The sequence below is a fragment of the Amblyraja radiata genome, chromosome 2, assembly GCF_010909765.2.
Source record: "Amblyraja radiata isolate CabotCenter1 chromosome 2, sAmbRad1.1.pri, whole genome shotgun sequence".
Classification (NCBI taxonomy): domain Eukaryota; kingdom Metazoa; phylum Chordata; class Chondrichthyes; order Rajiformes; family Rajidae; genus Amblyraja; species Amblyraja radiata.
In genome coordinates, this window is record NC_045957.1 from 108,221,615 (window position 1) to 108,241,332 (window position 19,718).

The 19,718-nt window shown below is 40.5% G+C and overlaps 1 protein-coding gene across 1 annotated transcript in view; it reads right to left on the reverse strand.

Annotated features, from left to right (window-relative positions):
• Positions 1 to 600: 600 nt before the first annotated feature.
• rsu1 (Ras suppressor protein 1) overlaps positions 601 to 19,718 on the reverse strand; it is a 197,260-nt gene continuing 178,142 nt past the window's right edge. Inside the window, exon 9 of the mRNA XM_033013184.1 lies at positions 601 to 1,108. Within this exon, the coding sequence (XP_032869075.1) occupies positions 1,006 to 1,108 (103 nt within the window). The 3' untranslated portion in view covers positions 601 to 1,005. The remainder of the gene's footprint in view (positions 1,109 to 19,718) is intronic.

Sequence of the window (19,718 nt, forward strand, 5' to 3'; positions counted from 1 at the left end):
CCCTTAATAATTCAAATGGTTAATATGCCATTTAATTCAATTTCTCATCATCTTGGCTATTAATTTACATTGAGATTTTGGACCATGTAACATTTACCGACAGGAAGATGACAAAATAATTATTCTGCATTTTTTTGGAATGCACCTGAGATATTGGTCACTGAGCCAGTCATCTACAACAGATTATATATATTTATACTGTGACAATGAGTAAATGTTACATTGATCATTTAGCAGTCAATTAATGTCAACACTGAGGATTTTCGACCAATACGGAGTAAAAACAGGAAACATTTATCTCATAATGTGAGAGAAAATGATTAATTAGAATCAAATTAATTTACTAACTGCTTACAGTGGATTATGGAATACACTAACGGATGATTCAAATAGTGCAACAGAATAATGGAAGGCACAACAATTAAACAGGGGATGATGTAACTGATGATTTTAAATTCACACCAAATTAATATGCTTGCCATCTAATGGAGAATTCCTGAAATTTCCATAATTATTATAATTTCTATATCCCCTTGGAAGCCATGGAAAGCCTCATCCATCTGGAAAATAGCACATTTCTGCAAACTGTCAAAAAATTAATTATTTATAAATATATATTTTATTCAAAAATCAAAATAGCAATAAAAATTAGTAAGCTGCATACATTAAAGTGTAATTATGAAAGCACATGTAACACCAAATACAAATGGTTTCCCTTTTTTTAAGCATAAATAACCTATTCAGTGTAACATTTGCGAATAAGGCGTAATTTGTATGTTTTATCTAAAGTGTTTACCCATTCAGAAAGTTTCGTGAAATTAATGTAAAGACCATTAACACTCAGTAGAATGTATTATCAGCTTAGGATATTAAGCTATAAAAACTACAATAAACATGAAAGATTATACACGGCTCCGAACACAAGATGTTAAGATAGTTGAGGTAATAAATACAGATTGAGGCACATGCAAGCGGAGTTCATCAGTAAGATGCAAGTCAATTGATTCATTTGTTTTTGGCAGCCAGAGGCTTCCGGCTTATCTTCTTAGTCTTGTCATTGTTCTTGTTTGGAGGTTCAGGATTTGCTTGCATGTGTCTACCATAAAGGCTGCAAGGAAAAACAAAATCAAGAAGTAGCTGTGAAATTTGCAACATTTGAAAAGGGCAATGACATAAATAAACTGAACTAGAGAGATAGGGTGGCCATTTACACCACTCTGATCCTCACGCCTTAACCGGAAAGCCCATGGGGTCAATAAAGCGACAGAGAAATAGTGTCAGGGCCTCCCAGGCTATTTCAACATGATTGATAACTTTGAGATAGCTACACAGCCATCAATGCCACATTATTAAATACTGGCGATTAAATGTTGACAAAATAACCAGTGATTTAGGAGGTTGGAATACCACAGCCTTCAAATGATTATTTAAAGATTTAACAAATTTGGCCAGATTCTTTATATGATTTAATTACAACAAAAAAAATATCATGAACCACTAAATATTAATCAAAAAACATTTATAACCAGAATATCAAAAAATAAAAACACCGTGTTAATCAGATTTATGTAATTCATTTTCATTTATAAACTTGGAAATTTTCACAAGACCGTGGGTCATTCGATATGTTACAATAGTTTTTTCAAATTAAAATTTTATAAATAAACAAAAATGTAATGCTTTATCTATTTAATAGTTGCATTACTTCAAAACCAATTTAAATATTCAACTTTGCATTATGCTTTGTATTATTGATACATTTTGCAGATCGATTTGCAGTGTACGTAAAGTATTTTTGCAGATCTACAATGCAGTGCGAGATTTGCATTTAGAGTAATGTTAATTTTATTCAGAATAAAAACAAGTGCTGCTTATGAATGCCAATGGGGTAAAAAGATTGGAAGATGGTGTTGGGAATTTTTTTTTAAACATAATCAATTGGAAGAATGCTCATTAAATTTTATCAGGCTACTAACAACAATGTCCTATCTTAATAAAAATAGGCAGAGATGATAGCAAGGATATTAACTGAAGAGTTTGGCTATGTATCAGAGGTCTAAGCTGTCATTGTATTGTACACAGTTCAGCAGGCACTGTCTCAGGGGACTGCAAGAATACAGCACACTTAATAAATGCAGGAAGGATCAATACAAGATGCTTACTGTTCCACTGTTACCCTCATATCTCTTTTTTTAACTTTTAAATAAATTACATGCACTTCTAGGGAATGTTATATTCATTAAAACAGTAATTAACTATCCCATGGGATAGCAATTTGTCACTAACACTACAAACTGGAAATATAATTCAAATGTCTTATCAATTTTCTTTAAAATTGGTGCTGAATGTTAATACTTTTGGTGATTACAAAATGAAAATTGAAAAGTGCATTGATGGCAAATGTTTCATATAATGATTCTTGCTTTCCTTCCTTCTCTTTACACCACAACCTTCCCCCATCGTTCCCTCCACAAAACTTGCTGCATCCACACCCGATTGAAAGGATCATTGTGGTGAAAGATCACATCATCAAACGACAGCACACACAGGAATTAGCTGGAAGCTACCAGCACTGACGGGAGCGACCAACTGAACAATGACAAACGTTATCAGAATAACCTGAGGAAAATGGGAAATTCTGCATGCTTACCAAATTTATCTAGTGAGCAGCTGAGCCCTACAGATCTGAAAAGCTCAAGATTTGGCTCTCAATCTATGCCGATTTATCTGATAGCAGATGATGGAGGGACTACAAATGTTCTCAGTGTGTCATGGTTACAAAGAGAAAACCAAAGTCAGGAGTGTCAGGCATCTTCCTCCCAATCATTACTGAAGCCATCAGTGTATTGGATTTTAGGTGAGCATAAAAATGTATGTAGCTCTCGTCTCTGCTCGATGAAAATATCAACTTACAGAAACCATCTTGACTAATTTATGAAAACAGATGGAGGGCAATGTGCTCCATAATCACATACCACCAGGGGGCACCGACGATGGCAGCTTTGCCAAGAGTCTGTCTGTCTTTACGTCTTTTTTTGTTATTTTCAGTGTATTTTAAAAGTTTGTGTTAATGCTCTCTGGTTTGTTTTATATGGGCGGTGGGGTGAGGGTCGGGGGAAACTTTTTTTCAATCTCTTACCCTGCCGGAGATGCAACTGTTTTCCTGATTGCATCTCCGGTCGCTCTGCAGCCTAACATCATGGAGCTGGTGGCCTCCATCGGAGCCTGCGATCCCTTGCCTGGGATCAATGCTCCAACCACGCGCGGCCTGCAGATTTCACCATCGAGCAGCTCACAGTCTCGGGTAGAGACCGATGTCGGGAAGCTCCAAACGACGCAGAAGGTTTTGATTAGCCTCGACCTGGGGTTAGATCGTCCGGCAAGGGGGAGCTGAGACCCTCCCCCCCCCCTCCCCCCCCAGATGCAGGACCTTGATCACCCTGATGCGAGGGCCCAAATGCTGCCGGCTACGGGAGCCAAGATCGCCCTCAACGGAAGGCTCGAGGCACCCGATCAACGGAAGGCACGAGAACAAAGAAGGGAAGGGATTGAGGAGGTAGGGCTACCAGGAGGAAGTGGCTAATCTGGCATCTAGTGTCAGGACAACAGCCTTCTCTTGAATATCAAAAAAACGAAGGAGCTGATCGTGGACTTTAGGAGGGCACATCATCCGAGGACGTACACACCATTGAAGATGAATGAGGATACTGTGGATAGGGGAGTCCACATCTCTGAGGAGATGACATGGACATCACACGCCGCAGCACTCGTGAGTAAGGCAAGGCAGCGCCTTTACCACCTCAGGCAATTGAGGAAATTCAGAGTGTCTCTGAGGATCCTCCAGTGCTTCTACTCAGCGGCTGTAGAAAGCATCGTGTCCGGAAATATCACGATTTGGTTTGGGAATTGCTCTGCCCAGGACAAGAAGGCTCTGCAGAGAGTAGTGCGTTCGGCCGAACGCACTATGGGAACTACATTCGCTCCCCTGCAGGAACTTTACATCAGGAGGTGCAACTCCAAAGCCAACAAGATCATGGGTGACCCCTTCCACCCCAGCAACGGATTGTTCCAGCTGCTACGGTCAGGCAAACGCCTCCGTTGCCATGCTGTGAGAACGGAGAGGATGAGAAGGAGTTTCTTCCCAGAGGCCATTAGGACTGTAAACTCCTATCTCTCCAGGAACTAACTTTACTGAACCATTCAGTGAGTCTGAAGAAGGGTTTCGGCCCGAAACTTCGCCTATTTCCTTCGCTCCATAGATGCTGCTGCACCCGCTGAGTTTCCCCAGCAATTGTGTGTACCTTTGAACCATTCTACTGTTGTGTGGTGTCTTTTTCCTTTTTCTTCCCTCCCACAAATATGTAATATGTGAATATGTGATTCTGTTCCATTCTGTTTGTAGTTTGTTTGGTTGTTTTTTTGCATAATACGCGAGCATTGCCACTTTTCATTTCACTGCACATCTCGTATGTGTATGTGATGAATAAACTCGACTTGACTTGACGAACCTTTATTCGCCTTCCATCACAGTGAGGACTGTGATGGATGTTTATGTTAAAATATATTTTTTGTGTGTTCTGTTGCTTTTTATTGGTATGACTGTGTCAAATAAAGTTCCTCGTATGTTGCAAAACATACTTGGCTAATAAAGTATTATTATGATTATGATTAGATTTATAAAAGACAAACTATTAATCACTTTAAGGTTTAAGCAAATAGTCAATCAGAAAGGGGAACATAACAATGAGATATGGGTGCATGGTGTTTAAAAAACAGCCAGAAATAGCCAGTTTGAATCTTTATACAATATTAATTAATGTTACATCAATGGACATCAATTTATTTTAATTTAAAATAAGTTACCACTTCCCACAAATTCTTGAACTAGAATTATGCATCCCAATTTTTTGGGACGTGCTATGCTCTAAAAGATTGGAAATATAAAAACTATCAAGATTCTCAGTTAGTCTGCAAATTAATTCTCCTCAGGCACATAGAGTGTGCAACAGTTAATTTACATGAAGATGTAGGCGATGGGATGGGAAAAGAGGGTGATATATAAATTTTCCGGATAAGTTGTTTTACAAAAACAAGCAAATCTGGAATTTTTATATAAAACTGATTTTCACAGCAACTTTTTATAAACTAAAGTTTACTCAATTGGAGGTAAATTAAAAATTAAAGTAATATATCCCATTTAGATTAACTAAGAATGAGATTTCCTAAATGGAATTTATATATTCTGTGTACTATTAGATCTACCATATCCAAATTCCATGTTACCATACAAAATGATGTACATGCCAGTGAATTGCAGCTGCTCTGTAATTAACAGTGGTGGATGTTAAATTTGTGTTTATTGTGTGTTTTTGTCATGTTTATTATATGTATGACTGCAAGGCAACGAAATTTCTGAAACCGAAAGGTCTGAATGACAATAAAGGCTACTTTGACTTTGACTTTGAACAGGATGGATATGGAGGCTTTGGAAAGGATGCAGAAGAGGAAGCTGTTGGGTGGGTAGCTTGCAACCCAATGGCATGAACATTGAATTCTCCAATTTTAGGTAACCTCAAACAGCCCTCCTACCCGAGCCCCACTTGGATTCCCACCGATTTTCCCCTCCATCCTCCTACATTCCTTTCTCTGGCTTCACAATTCGTAACTCCTCAATCCTATCTCACACCTGCTTTTATCTCTGGCCTTTGTTCCAATCATCTGACTATCAAAACCTTCCTCACCTGTGTCCACCTATTACCAGCCAGGCTTTGTCCTGCTTCTCCTGGCTTCCAGGTTTCTTCCCTCCCCCTATAATCTGTCTGAAAAAGGGTCCCAACCCAAAACATCACCTATCCATGTTCTCTGGAGATGCTGCCTGGCCCACTGAGTTACTCCAGCGCTTTGTGACCTTCTCAGCAGAATGTTGCCAGGATTGGGGGGTATTAGCTAAAAGGAGAGGTTGGACAGACTTGGGTTGTTTTCTCTGGAGTTATGGAGGCAGAGGGAGGATCTGATAGAAGTGGATAAAAGTATTAGAGGTATTGGAAGGATAGACAGTCAGAAGCTTTTTCCCAGGATGAAAAAATCTAAATCAAGAGGGTATAAGACGTGAATTGGCCAAGATAGACTGGCAATTGATTCTTAAAGGGTTGACGGCGGACATGCAATGGAAGGCATTTAAAGACTGCATTGATGAACTACAACAATTGTTCATCCCAGTTTGGCAAAAGAGTAAATCAGGGAAGGTAGTGCATCTGTGGATAACAAGGGAAATCAGGGATATTATCAAAACAAAAGATGAAGCATACAAATTAGCCAGAAAAAGCAGCCAACCAGAGGACTGGGAGAAATTCAGTCCAGCAGAGGAGGACAAAGGGCTTAATTAGGAAATGGAAAATAGATTATGAAAGAAAACTGGCAGGGAACATAAAAACTTTGGTTCTGTCTTCCCTAAGGAAGACATAAATAATCTGCTGGAAATAGCAGGGGACCGAGGGTCAAATGAGATGGAGGAACTGAGTGAAATCCAGGTTAGCCGGGAAGTGGTGTTAGGTAAATTGAATGGATTAAAGGCCAATAAATCCCCAGGGCTAGATAGGCTGCATCCCAGAGTACTTAAGGAAGTAGCCCCAACAATAGCGGATGCATTAGTGATAATTTTTCAAAACTCTTTAGATTCTGGAGTAGTTCCTGAGGATTGGAGGGTAGCTAATGTAACCCCACTTTTTAAAAAGGGAGGGAGAGAGAAAACGGGGAATTACAGACCAGTTAGTCTAACACACGGTAGTGGGGAAAATGCTAGAGTCAGTTATTAAAGATGGGATAGCAGCATATTAGGAAAGTGGTGAAATCATTTAACAAAGTCAGCATGGATTTATGAAAGGTAAATCATGTCTGACAAATCTTATAGAATTTTTCGAGGATGTAACTAGTAAAGTGGATAAGGGAGAACCAGTGGATGTTTTATATCTGGACTTTCAGAAGGCTTTCGACAAGGTCCCACATAAGAGATTAGTATACAAACTTAAAGCACACGGTATTGGGGGTTCAGTATTGATGTGGATAGAGAACTGGCTGGCAGACAGGAAGCAAAGAGTAGGAGTAAACGGGTCCTTTTCAGAATGTCAGGTAGTGACTAGTGGGGTACCGCAAGGCTCAGTGCTGGGACCCCAGCTATTTACAATATATTTTAATGATCTGGACGAGGGAATTGAATGCAACATCTCCAAGTTTGCGGATGACACGAAGCTGGGGGGCAGTGTTAGCTGTGAGGAGGATGCTAGGAGGCTGCAAGGTGACTTGGATAGGTTGGGTGAGAGGGCAAATGCATGGCAGATGCAGTATAATGTGGATAAATGTGAGGTTATCCACTTTTGTGGCAAAAACAGGAAAGTAGACTGATATCTGAATGGTGGCAGATTAGGAAAAGGGGAGATGCAACGAGACCTGGATGTCATGGTACACCAGTCATTAAAAGTAGGCATGCAGGTGCAGCAGGCAGTGAAGAAAGCGAATGGTATGTTAGCATTCATAGCAAAAGGATTTGAGTATAGGAGCAGGGAGGTTCTACTGCAGTTGTACAGGGTCTTGGTGAGACCACACCTGGAGTATTGCGTTTCTCCTAATCTGATTCTCCTAATCTGAGGAAGGACATTCTTGCCATAGAGGGAGTGCAGAGAAGGTTCACCCGACTGATTCCTGGGATGTCAGGACTTTCATATGAAGAAAGACTGGATAGACTCAGCTTGTACTCGCTAGAATTTAGAAGATTGAGGGGGGATCTTTTAGAAACGTACAAAATTCTTAAGGGATTGGACAGGCTAGATGCAGGAAGATTGTTCCCGATGTTGGGGAAGTCCAGAACAAGGGGTCACAGTTTAAGGATAAGGGGGAAGTATTTTAGGACCGAGATGAGAAAAACATTTTTCACACAGAGAGTGGTGAATCTCTGGAATTCTCTGCCACAGAAGGTAGTTGAGGCCAGTTCATTGGCTATATTTAAGAGGGAGTTAGATGTGGCCCTTGTGGTTAAAGGGATCAGGAGATATGGAGAGAAGGCAGGTACAGGATACTGAGTTGGATGATCAGCCATGATCATATTGAATGGCGGTGCAGGCTCGAAGGGCCGAATGGCCTACTCCTGCACCTAATTTCTATGTTTCTATGTTAAGAGTATTTACGGTGAGAGTGGAAAAATTGAAAGGAGATGTATGGGGTGTTTTTTTTTACAGAGTGATGGGTGCCTTTAACGTTCTGTCACAGGTGTTGGTGGAGGCAGATATGATAGTGGGGTGACAAAAGGCTTTTGGATGGGCATATGGATATGCTGGGAATGGAGGGATATGGATTACGAGCAGGAGGATAATTGTTGTGTTTTTACATCGTGCTCAGCATGGACATTGTGGACCAAAGGGCCTGTTCCTGTACTGCACTGTTCTAGTTCTAACTGCAAGCCTAAATATGTCCAACAATTGTTATATATTGGAGTGCAGACACATTACTTAGATTTGGCTTGCATCTTCAACTTATTCGTTGGCAATAAAATAAAATGATCCTACACTTGTTTCTTTGTATTGGAATGAAACAATTTCAATGAGCTTCAGAGAAAAGAGCTAGATTGTGAGACAATTACGGAGCTTTTTCAAAGAGATGGTACAGGCAAGCATGCTGAATAGTTGACTTTGTGCTGTAGGGTTCTAAGAAGAGGGACAGGATCAATGTATTATTCTGAATATGATTTAAAAGGTCGGTATGATTTGGAATTGAGAGGTTCTTGAAAATGGTAGGTGCAACCACTTTTATATTTGTCCAAAGTGCCTCAATTTTATTTGATGGTGCATAATAATTTCCGGTAAATTAAAAATCTTGTCTCCTTAATTATTCAATTTTATGGCATTCAGATTTGTTAGAAATTAATTTTGGCTGTGAAATTAAAAAAAAATAGTTTTACAAAATATTATAAAAGCGAATGTACATGGTACATTTAATTGCTGATACATGAGATACATTATGACCTAAAATTGGTAGAAATCCAGGTTCTGCAGCAGATTGCAGTCACTTGTGACACTTGAAACCGTGATAGAAAATGTGTTAAAACAAAGGTAGCCAGAAATCTTTGCAGGTGCTGGGATATTTGATCACGCTGATAAAAGCCATATGGGGTCTTTAGATTTAGAGGTAAAGTACGCATAAGCATAAGCATGTATGCTAAAATATCAATAATTAATCTCCAGTCTGAAGAAGGGTCACATCCAAAACTTCACCTGTTCATTCCCTTCACAAATGCTACCTGAACTGCTGAGTTCCTCCAGAACATATTTTGCTCAATAATTAATCTCTGATTAGTTGTCATGAAAAAAAACTTTTCAATTATGGATATTAAACTTTAGAAAATTTGGCTGGGCTTTGGATGGGCGATTTATTAGCAAAATGTTTGGATTATAATCTTGTGGATAAATCAATCATGCATTCTCTTCAGGACATGATGGTTTAAGGAAAATTTAATGGGGAATTCAAAAAGTCACTGGAAGAATCATCTTTTAAATAATTGCCTTAAAAATAGTGAGTATGGAGATTACAAATAACATTAGCAAGTTATGATGACTTCATACATATTGCCAGAGTGGATGATGTTAATATTAGTCGTTTAATGAACATAATATTTGGAAGGCTAAGGAGAAGGATGAGGAAGCACATTTGATAAGATAGCTGTCAGATAGAACTGGCACAGTTCTTTCTGACAGTGGTGGGTAGAATGGACTCCTCCTAGATGGTAAGATTCTGTAATTCTTCAGAGATGTAATTGATTACTGAAATAAAACAATACTTTTGAAAAGTAAATACTCATGTGATACTTTAGTATATTTTCAGGTCGCTCAATTGCATTGCATATTTGTCTGAGTGTGTTATGCTATTATTAACTGAACAATTGCAAACACAAACAATTGACACTTATACGTAGGAAATCTTCCCAGGAAGAAGAAGCCAGATATTAAAGGCTAAATATTTAAAAGCTAATATTAAAGGCTAACTAGAGATCTTTATAATTACCTGTAACTCATCTTAATGCATTAAAATTACATTAACTTCGCAATTCTAGATGCAATGCATTTAATTATCATTGCCACTTGACTTTAATAGGACAGATATACCAAACTAGAGTATGTGAACTTTATGACCAGTTATTTTAATCATTGCTATCATTTAGCTGCTTCTGTTGAACACATTTCACATTAAAGTGCATTCAATTACCCCATCTGAAGATTTTATGAGTAAGTGTCTTAACAGCAAATATATATCTGAAAGCCCATAGCATAGCCTATACCAAAGCTCACAGCCCATGCAATTAGAGCTTTCAGAAATGACAAGCTCACTGAGACTTCAGTTTCTATATCCTGCTGGTAGATAATAATATATTAAATGAAAACACAAATTAGCAGTTTAAATAGGTTTAAAAAGAAACGCACTGGATCATATTTCAGAGACTGATGCAAAATACTTTGAACCTCAGTCATGTAGTGGATCTGGACTTTCAGAAAGCCTTTGATAAGGTCCCACACAGGAGTTCAGTGAGCAAAATTAGAGCACATGGTATTGGGGGTAGGGTATTAACATGGATAGAGAATTGGTTGGCAGACAGGAAACAAAGAGTAGGAATAAATGGGTCCCTGTCAGAATGGCAGGTAGTGGCGAGTGGAGTGCCGCAAGACTCGGTGCTGGGGCTGCAACTATTTACAATATATATTAATGATTTGGATGATGGAATTAAAAGGAACACTAGCAAATTTGCATGTGACCAAAAGCTGTGTGGCAGTGTGAACTGCAAAGAGGATGCTAGGAGATTGCAAGGTGACTTGGATAGGTTGAGTGAATGGGCAGATGCATGGCAGATAATGTAGATAATGTAGATAAATGTGAGGGTATCCACTTTGGTGGCAAGAACAAGGAGGCAGATTATTATCTCAATGGTGTCAGATTAGGAAAAAAGAGAGGTGCAACGAGACCTGGGTGTCCTTGTACACCAGTCACTGAAAGTAAACATGCAGGTACAGCAGGCAGTGAAGAAAGCTAATGGCATGTTGGCCTTCATAACGAGAGGATTTGAGTATAGGAGTAAAGAAGTCCTTCCAGGTGAGACCACATCTGGAGTATTGTGTGCAGTTTTGGTCTCCTAATTTGAGGGAGGACATCCTTGCTATTGAGGCAGTGCAACGTAGGTTCACGAGGTAAATCCCCGGGATGGTGGGACAGTCATATGAGGAAAGATTGGAAAGACTCGGCTTGTATTCACTGGAATTTATAAGGATGAGGTTGGATCGTAAAAACATATACAATTATTAAAGTCTGAGGAAGGGTTTCGGCCCGAAACGTTGCCTATTTCCTTCGCTCCATAGATGCTGCCGCACCCGCTCCAGCACTTTTGTCTACCTAAAATTATAAAGGACTGGACAAGCCAGATGCAGGAAAAATGTTCCCAATGTTGGGGGAGTCCAGAACCAGGGGCCACAGGCTAAGAATAAAGGGGAGGCCAGACAGTTGTGAATTTATGGAATTGTCTGCAACTGAAGGCAGCGGAGGCCAATTCACTGGATGAATTTAAAAGAGAGTTAGATAGAGGTCTTGGGGCTAGCGGAATCAAGGGGTGTGGGGAGAAGGCAAGCATGGGTTATTGACTATGGATGATCAGCCATGATCACAATGAATGGCTCGAAGGGCCGAATGGCCTCCTCCTGCACCTATTTTCTATGTTTCTATCCCTTGCACTTTAATCACATTTTTCTAATTTGATAAAATATTATTCATGGCTATATGAAAATACAGGAAGAAATATTAGAAATAATGCAATAGAAATCTGTTAAAATTAAGTGTATTGTTCATCATTATCTATATAAACATAGAATAGTATAGCACAGGAATAGATCCATCAGCCCACAATGTCAATGCTGAACATCGTGCCAAATTAATCTCCTCTGCCTGCATGTGATCCATAACTCTCCATTCCATCTCTATCCATGTGCCTACGAAAAAACCTCTTAAACACCATCATCATATCTGCAACCACTACTACTCTTGGCAGCATGTTTCAGGCACTCACCACTCTGTGTAAAAACCTTGCCCTGCACATCTCTTTTAAGCTTTATCCCTCTTAAAGATATGCCCCTAGTCTTTGATAATTCCACCTGGGTAAAAGGTTATCACTATCTACCCTATCTATACCTCTCATAATTTGATATACTTCTATCAGGTCTCCCCACAACCTCCAGAGTTCCAGAGAAAACAATCCAAGTCTATTCAACCTCATTTTATAGCTAATACTGTACACTCTAATCCAGGCAGCATTCTGGTAAACCTCTTCTCACCCTCACTAAAGCCTCCACATCCTTCTTAAAATGTAGTGTTAAATGTTCAGCAATAAGATAACACACTGGTGAATATAGTACTTTTAAACCTGAAATTAAGTTAAAAAATGGAATTTTGATTGTTGGGCCTGCTCTGCCTTTCCAAAAAGTTCTGACTGAATTTCCACTAGCCAACTCTACCGTCATGCCCTATCCCCTTATGTAAGAAAGAAGGGAAGGAGAAAACAAGACAACATCAATATCTATCTATCCATCCATCCATCCATCCACACATCCATCTCTAAAACTTTCATCTTGTTTGTTTCCATGTCTGTCTGTTTGTGTGACTGTGATGTCTATTCAGTGATATCCTCAAATTACGCCAAAATGGTACACAATAGCATAACAATGTTTGGACCACTTTACTCAAAATTGCCATGCGGTGTGGTGTATCAAGTTTTGCTCATATTTATGGTATATTTTACAAGTTATTCACATTTTAAACTTTAAAAAAGTTAAAACAGCGCCCCCACTTGCCGTTAGCAGCATATGACATCACAATTGGATCTTATTTACATTTAAAAACTTGCTGTTCCTGATAAAAGCATGCTGGACACAGACACGGTCACAGACTGGGCCCTGAGCGCGACTCCGGGTCCTGGGCTGGGGTTCGAGGCAGTGCGGGGTCTGGGGGCTATTGCTCCGAACTCGCGGGGAGGCCTCTCCCTCTCCCAACCCCTCCCGCGGCTCCAGGCCGCATCCTCAAAAAGTGACTGACTGACTTTAAGTAATTTTAAAATCCGCATGCGTGGATGCCTGAAAGAGGAGGGAGAGGGAGTGCTGGGGGATGAGGGGGAATGGAGGAGAATAGGGTTAGGAAGCTGGATGGCGAGGTAATGGAGGAGGGGAGGGTGAAGAGAGAGGAGACGAGAGGAGGGAGGGGGTGTGGGGAGGAACCAGAGGACGGTTGGTGGAGGGTGGGGAGAGGGAGGATAATGGAGGAGGGAAATAGGGGACTGAAGAGGGAGAGTGAGCTGTGTTCACACTGATCTTATATCACAGGCACATGTCCCACTTGGTCTAGCTATATATTTTACTAAAACTCTCATCTCGTTTGTTTCTATGTCTGTCTGTGTGTGTGTGATGTCCTGAATTATGCCAAAATGGTACAAGATAGTGCCACAATTGGACCACCTTACTCACCATTGTCCTGTGGTGTGCTGTATCAATTTTCATTCAGATTGATGTTATATTTTACAGGTTATTCATATTTTAAACATTAAAACATTAACTTTTCACTGTAAAAAATCCAATTCCATTTGCTGCCCCTACCCGTTACAATATTACAAACGACAGGACACTAGGAGGGGCAGCACGTGGAATTGGATTTTTTAAAGTGAAATTTCAAATTTTTTAAGCTTAAAAAGAGGGAGGGTGAAGAGGAAGGGGAGGGAGTGCTGGGGACGAGGAGAAATGAGTCGTGCCTGTGTTATTGGGAACTATGGGTGAGTGGTGGAATATTGCGTTGGTGGAACTGGTTGCATTGGGGGAACGGATGAGTGGTGCATTATTGCGTTGGGGGAACGGGATATTTATAAAAAGGAGACCGCGTTCGACAATTGTTCGACTTTCTTCTGAGGTTGCAATTCACAACATTTATGAGAGATTGAGAGAATATGGTGTATTTGGAATATAGTTAATTTCAGGTTGGGAGGTTTAGTTTAGTTTAGAGATACAGCGCGGGAAACAGGCCCTTCAGTCCACTGAGTGTGTGCCGACCAGCGATCCGCGTACACTTGCACCACCACACTAGGGCCAATTTACAATTTTTACTGAAGCCAATTAACCTACAAACCTGTACATCTTTGGAATGTGGCAGGGAACTGGAGCTCCCGGAGAAAACCCATGAGGTCATGAACAGAATGTACAAACTCTGTACAGACAGCACCCGTAGTTAGGATCGAATCCGAATCTCTGGCACTGTAAGGCAGCAACTCTACCACTGTGCCACCCCTTGTTATGGTAAGTGGGGTGCCTCTGAGTTTGATGTAGGGAGTGCCCAGCTGCTCACAATATCAACAGATGTTCCAGTGATGAATGTCGGGCCATGGAGCTGTTGTGACGGTGGCAAACCACATTGGATTAGGCTGTTTGGGAAGCTGGAGTTAATGTGTGCCAACATCAGCTTCTTGAAGCACTTCATGATGGTGGATGCCAGAGCTAACAGACGGTAGTCATTAAGGTACACTGCTTTGCTTTTACTTGGCAATGGGATACCAGTAGTCTTTTTAAAGCAGTTGGGAACCTCAGAACAGAGTACGGAGAGGTTAAAGATGTTTGCGATTCCAGCTGATCTGCACAGGCTCCGAGAGGGGGACAGGGACTCCATCCAGACCAGTTTCTTTCTGTGGATTCACTTTCAGGAAGGCCGATCTGACCGGTGACAGTGATTATTGGCACAGGTACGCCCAAAGCTATTTGGGTGAATAACATAATTCCACCGGCCTTCTGTTCAAAGCGAGCATAGAATGCATTGAGCTCATCGGGGAGAGATGTGTTGTTGCCAATGATACTCTCCGACTACAGCTTGTAACCTTCATAGCACCAAAACCTTGCTACAATCAATGGATGTCCATGTAGTTATCAAGGACTGTAGATTGGTCCAGAATTCCCTCTTGGCATGTTTGATGAATTTGTGAAAACCGTACATACGTCTCTTGTACTGCTTTGGATCATTTGACCTGATCGTTGCAAACTTGGACTTCACCCAGGAATGTACCTCATGATTCATCCACGGTTGATTGGGGAACACATGTATTTGAATATGGACCAGTCCACTAACTTGAAGCATTCACAAAGGATCTCATCTGTTTCCTCGGAGCAGCATTGTATGACTCTCTGTAGCAGATCCTCCCGCTTCAGTTTCTGGTTTTAAGCAGGAAGTAGAAGCACAGTAGGTGGTCAGATTTTCTAAATTGCGGTCGGGAGATGGAGCGGTAGACATCTGATGGTTATATAGTAGTGGTCGTGGGTGTTTGGGTGTCCAGTGGGCAGGAGATGTGCTGATACAGTTTTGATTAACACTCTTGAGGTTGCTATACTTGCCTGCTAATTTTTTTGCTGGCAGTTACCCAGATCTCTTTAAATACTGACATTTCCCAATCACTCAACATTTAAATATCATATTTTGCATGTCTGATTTTCCTTTCCAAAGTCGGTGGCTTCATATTTCTCCACTTTATATTTTAACTGTCATGTTTATTTTAGAGATACAGCATGGAAACAGGCCCTCGTCCCACAAGTCTATGCCAACCATCCATCACTCATTCACACCAGTAGTGTGTTATCCCACTTGCTTGTCCACTCCTGACACGAGGGGCAATTTGCAGCAGCCATTACCTTGCAAACCAGCACGTCTTTGGGATGTGGTAGGAAACCGAAGCACCAGGGGAAAACTCACATGGCCACAGGGAGAATGTACAAACTTGCACAGACAGTATGTGAGGTTAGGATCGAACCCGGGTCTCTGGCACTTTGGGTCGGCAGCTCTACTAGCTGCACCACTGTACCACGCCTATGTTCACTTGGTTATCCATCTACATTCTTTTGAGTTTTTTTTTTAACATTTTCCGCACAGCTACCACCTCACTTTGGATTATCAGCAAACTTTGATTAATTACATTGGTCATTCATTGACATTGATCAAGGCCCAAATGCTAGTCCTTGCAGTAAGGCCCAGTTAAAACTTGCATTTAAAAAAATATTTATTATTCCAGATGTCTGCCTTCTGTTAACTAATCTTCAATTCAATCTTCACGTAATATCCTATTCACAGGGTGCTTACATTTTTTTGTGTCAATTCAGATCTACCTCTTATACAGAGGACGTTAAACGCGGATGCAAATTCTACCATCGTTTTCGATGGCAACTGCAGTTTTTTGCATGCAAGTCTCAAAAGGATTCGATCATTGTCCAAACTTGGTTGTGCCTTCAGCTAATTTGAAGTCGCATGTTTCAGTTAATACATCTGGACAATGTGCAGGATTTTGTAAATTTTGCTTAAAACCATCCAGCCAAGAGGCGTGGATGGCAATTGTGTCATAAGATACATGGTTTCAGTCAGTTGAATTCCATGGACATAGTTGGAATGCCTCCAAACCTTTAGGATTCAGCTAACTGGAACAATGTGTATAATCAACAAGAACAAAACAATAAATAATTTATAAACTCTTTCAGTAGCTTGATCAGAATGGTAAGCACATCCTGCAAGTCACTTGATGAATCAAAAATAATAAAGCACATCCCCATTGGCCAAACAACATTTTATTTTGAAAAGATATTTGTGAATATCTTCTCAAAAGAGAGACATTTTTGCAAAGGATTCCATCAAAATAGCTATAAAAATATAATCTGGTCAAAAATCAGAGAGAAGGCAGATGAACAATATTAATAAGTACAGGAAAACTCCAATAATCCAGCAACCTTGGGACTTTGATGGTGCCCGACTAGTGAATGTTCTGGACTATTCACCTTTGCAGAACTCCCTCCCTAACAGCATTGTGGAGTGACCCACACCTCAAAGATTGCTGTGAGTCAGGAAGGCAGCTCCTCCCTATCTCCACAAGGATACTTAGGGGCAAACTATTAATCACTGGTTCAGCCTGTGAAGTCCACATCTCTTAAATCAATAATAAAATATTAGGTGTTGTTCCTGCTAATTCCTTAACATACTTCTATTTCAGCAAAAAACAAACTGCAGGATGAACTCAGCAGGTTAGGCAGCATCTGTGGAGGGAATGAAAAGGTGTCATTTTGGTTCAGGAACCTTCTAGATATTTTTTCCTCTGGAACGTCAGAGGTTGATGGAAGACTTGATAGATGTATATAAAATTATGAGAGGCATAGATAGGATAGACAGTCAGAACCCTATTCCCAGGATGAAAATGCCCAACACTGGAGGGCGTAGCTATAAGGCAAGAGAGGGAAAGTTTAATGGATATGTGCATGGCAAGTTTTTTTAATATAGAGGGTGGCGGGGGCTGGAACACATTGCCAGGGCTAGTGGCATTTAAGAGACTTTTAGATAGGCACATGGAAGTGCAGGGAATAGAGAGATATGGATCATGTGCAGGCAGATGAGATCAGTTTAACCAGGCATCAAGTGTAGGAAGGAACTGTAGATGCTGGTTTACTCCAAAGATAGACACAAAATGCTGGAGTACCTCAGTGGGTCAGGCAGCATCTCTGGGGAAAACGAATGTGTGATGTGTCAGGTGAAGAACCTTCTTCAGTCTGTGACTGTTACTCCAGCCTTTTGTGTCTAACTAGGCATTATGTTCTGCACAAAGGTTGTGGACCAAAGGCACACAAAAATGCTGGAGAAACTCAGCGGGTGCAGCAGCATCGATGGAGCGAAGGAAATAGGCAACGTTTCGGGCCGAAACCCTTCTTCAGACCAAAGGGCCTGTTCCAGTGCTGGACTGTTCTTTGTTCTAGTAGGGGGAGGAAGCTGGCAACCGAGGGGGCACATTGAAAGAGGGTTTAACATAGGTCTTGTCAGAGAGAGGAAAATGTATTTGTTTTTTTACATACAAGTGAGTTTAAAGGGAGCGAGAAACATGCAAGCACTCTGGAACCCATCTCTGGCTACAATCCTCCCACTTGCCTGATCTTGTGATCCGGATTCTAATCTCGGTTGCACTTCTGGCTCATAGTCTAGGCTCCTGGCTCCGGCTGCCCACCCTGGTTGTTTTCCAGATTCCCAGCTGTTATTCCAGACTAACAAGAATGCGGATGCCAGACCATCAAGATTTCTGAACAATCGGACGCAGAATTATATTCTCATACTCTGTGTTTCAGGGACTATTGCAAGGTATTTGGATAAACTATGAGGCAAGATCAACTGTACTGAGCTATTACATTGCCAGGCTTGACAGGAAATATGCAGAGATGTTGTTTCCCCTGGCTGGGGAGTCGAGGATTAGGGAATAAGATTATCAAAAATAAGTATATTGCCATTAAGGATCAAGATGAGAAAAAAGTTCCACATGCAGAAATTAGTGATTCGTTAGGATTCCCAGAGGACTATGGATGTTTTGGCATCGAGACAAGGCTTGACCATTTTTGGATAAAAGGATATTGGATTCATAACGATAATTTGCGCTGAATTATTTTAAAAAGATCAACCAAAATTGTATTCAATTGCAGACTATGTACTAGGAACTGAATGGACTCCTCCTGTTTCTATTGGGGTTTTAAAAAAAAATAAGAATTGGTATACAATTAGTTTATAACAGATTTTCTCATATAGAGAAATTGTATTTTAAACTAACTGTAAACTAATTGTAAACTACATAGTTCTCCATAAACAGAGCCCAACACATAGATAACACAACCTAACAGAAGCTGGTCTGTCGATTGATCATGGAGATAGCTATCCTTTAAAACAGATTTTCTGTTAAACAGGTTTATTAATTCTAAAGGATAGCTACCTTCATGGTCAATCCCCAGACTAGATTCTGTTAGGTTGGGTTATCTATTTATCTCTCTACTTTATTGTCTAGTCTGAACTAGTCTGAAGAAGGGTCTCGACCCAAAATGTCACCTATTCCTTCTCTCCAGAGATGCTGCCTGTCCCACTGAGTTACTCCAGCTTTTTGTGTCTATTTTCAGTTATCTATTTTTGGGGTTGTTTGTTGGGTACTGTATTTACAAACCTGTTGTGCTGCTGCAGCACATAACTATTTCTTCATTGTTCTGTTTTGGGACATATAAAAATAAAACAGTCTTGATTCTTCTGATGGAGCTCCCATCAGCTTTAATGTCTAATACAAGGAACAGGAATTGTGCCAAGCAACTAGCCAGAATTAGAGATTTTTAACCATCTTGACATATTCAGATAATTCCAGCACCCGAAGAACCATAAGTAATTATGCACCATCAGTTCCACAGAGCAAGCAAAACTCTCATTAATTAGTTCCATGCTGCAACCATCTATATTTGAAGTGTGAATCTCCCTAATATGCATGTTATTCTCCGAGTACAACCGCCATGTACTTTAAGCCCATCTTCAGCAGGAAAGTAAAACGGATTTTCAAATTGCTTCAAGGTGGCATGTAGAGATGATGTTGGTCTACACGCTCCAACAACAGTGCTAGTACAATGAACCCATGCTATTAGAGAACATATCATTCACCACTGTAAGCGGAACTACTACTTGCTGCCTCATTAGCCTTAGATGAACAGGACATATACTTTTCTGACCTATAATTTACATCAAATGCATGAATGACAAATCTGCCAGCAACTTTAAGATGTATTTTTATGAGACTGTCCACGCACAGGTGCATCATCACAGTGTGAAATGGGGCTATCACAAGC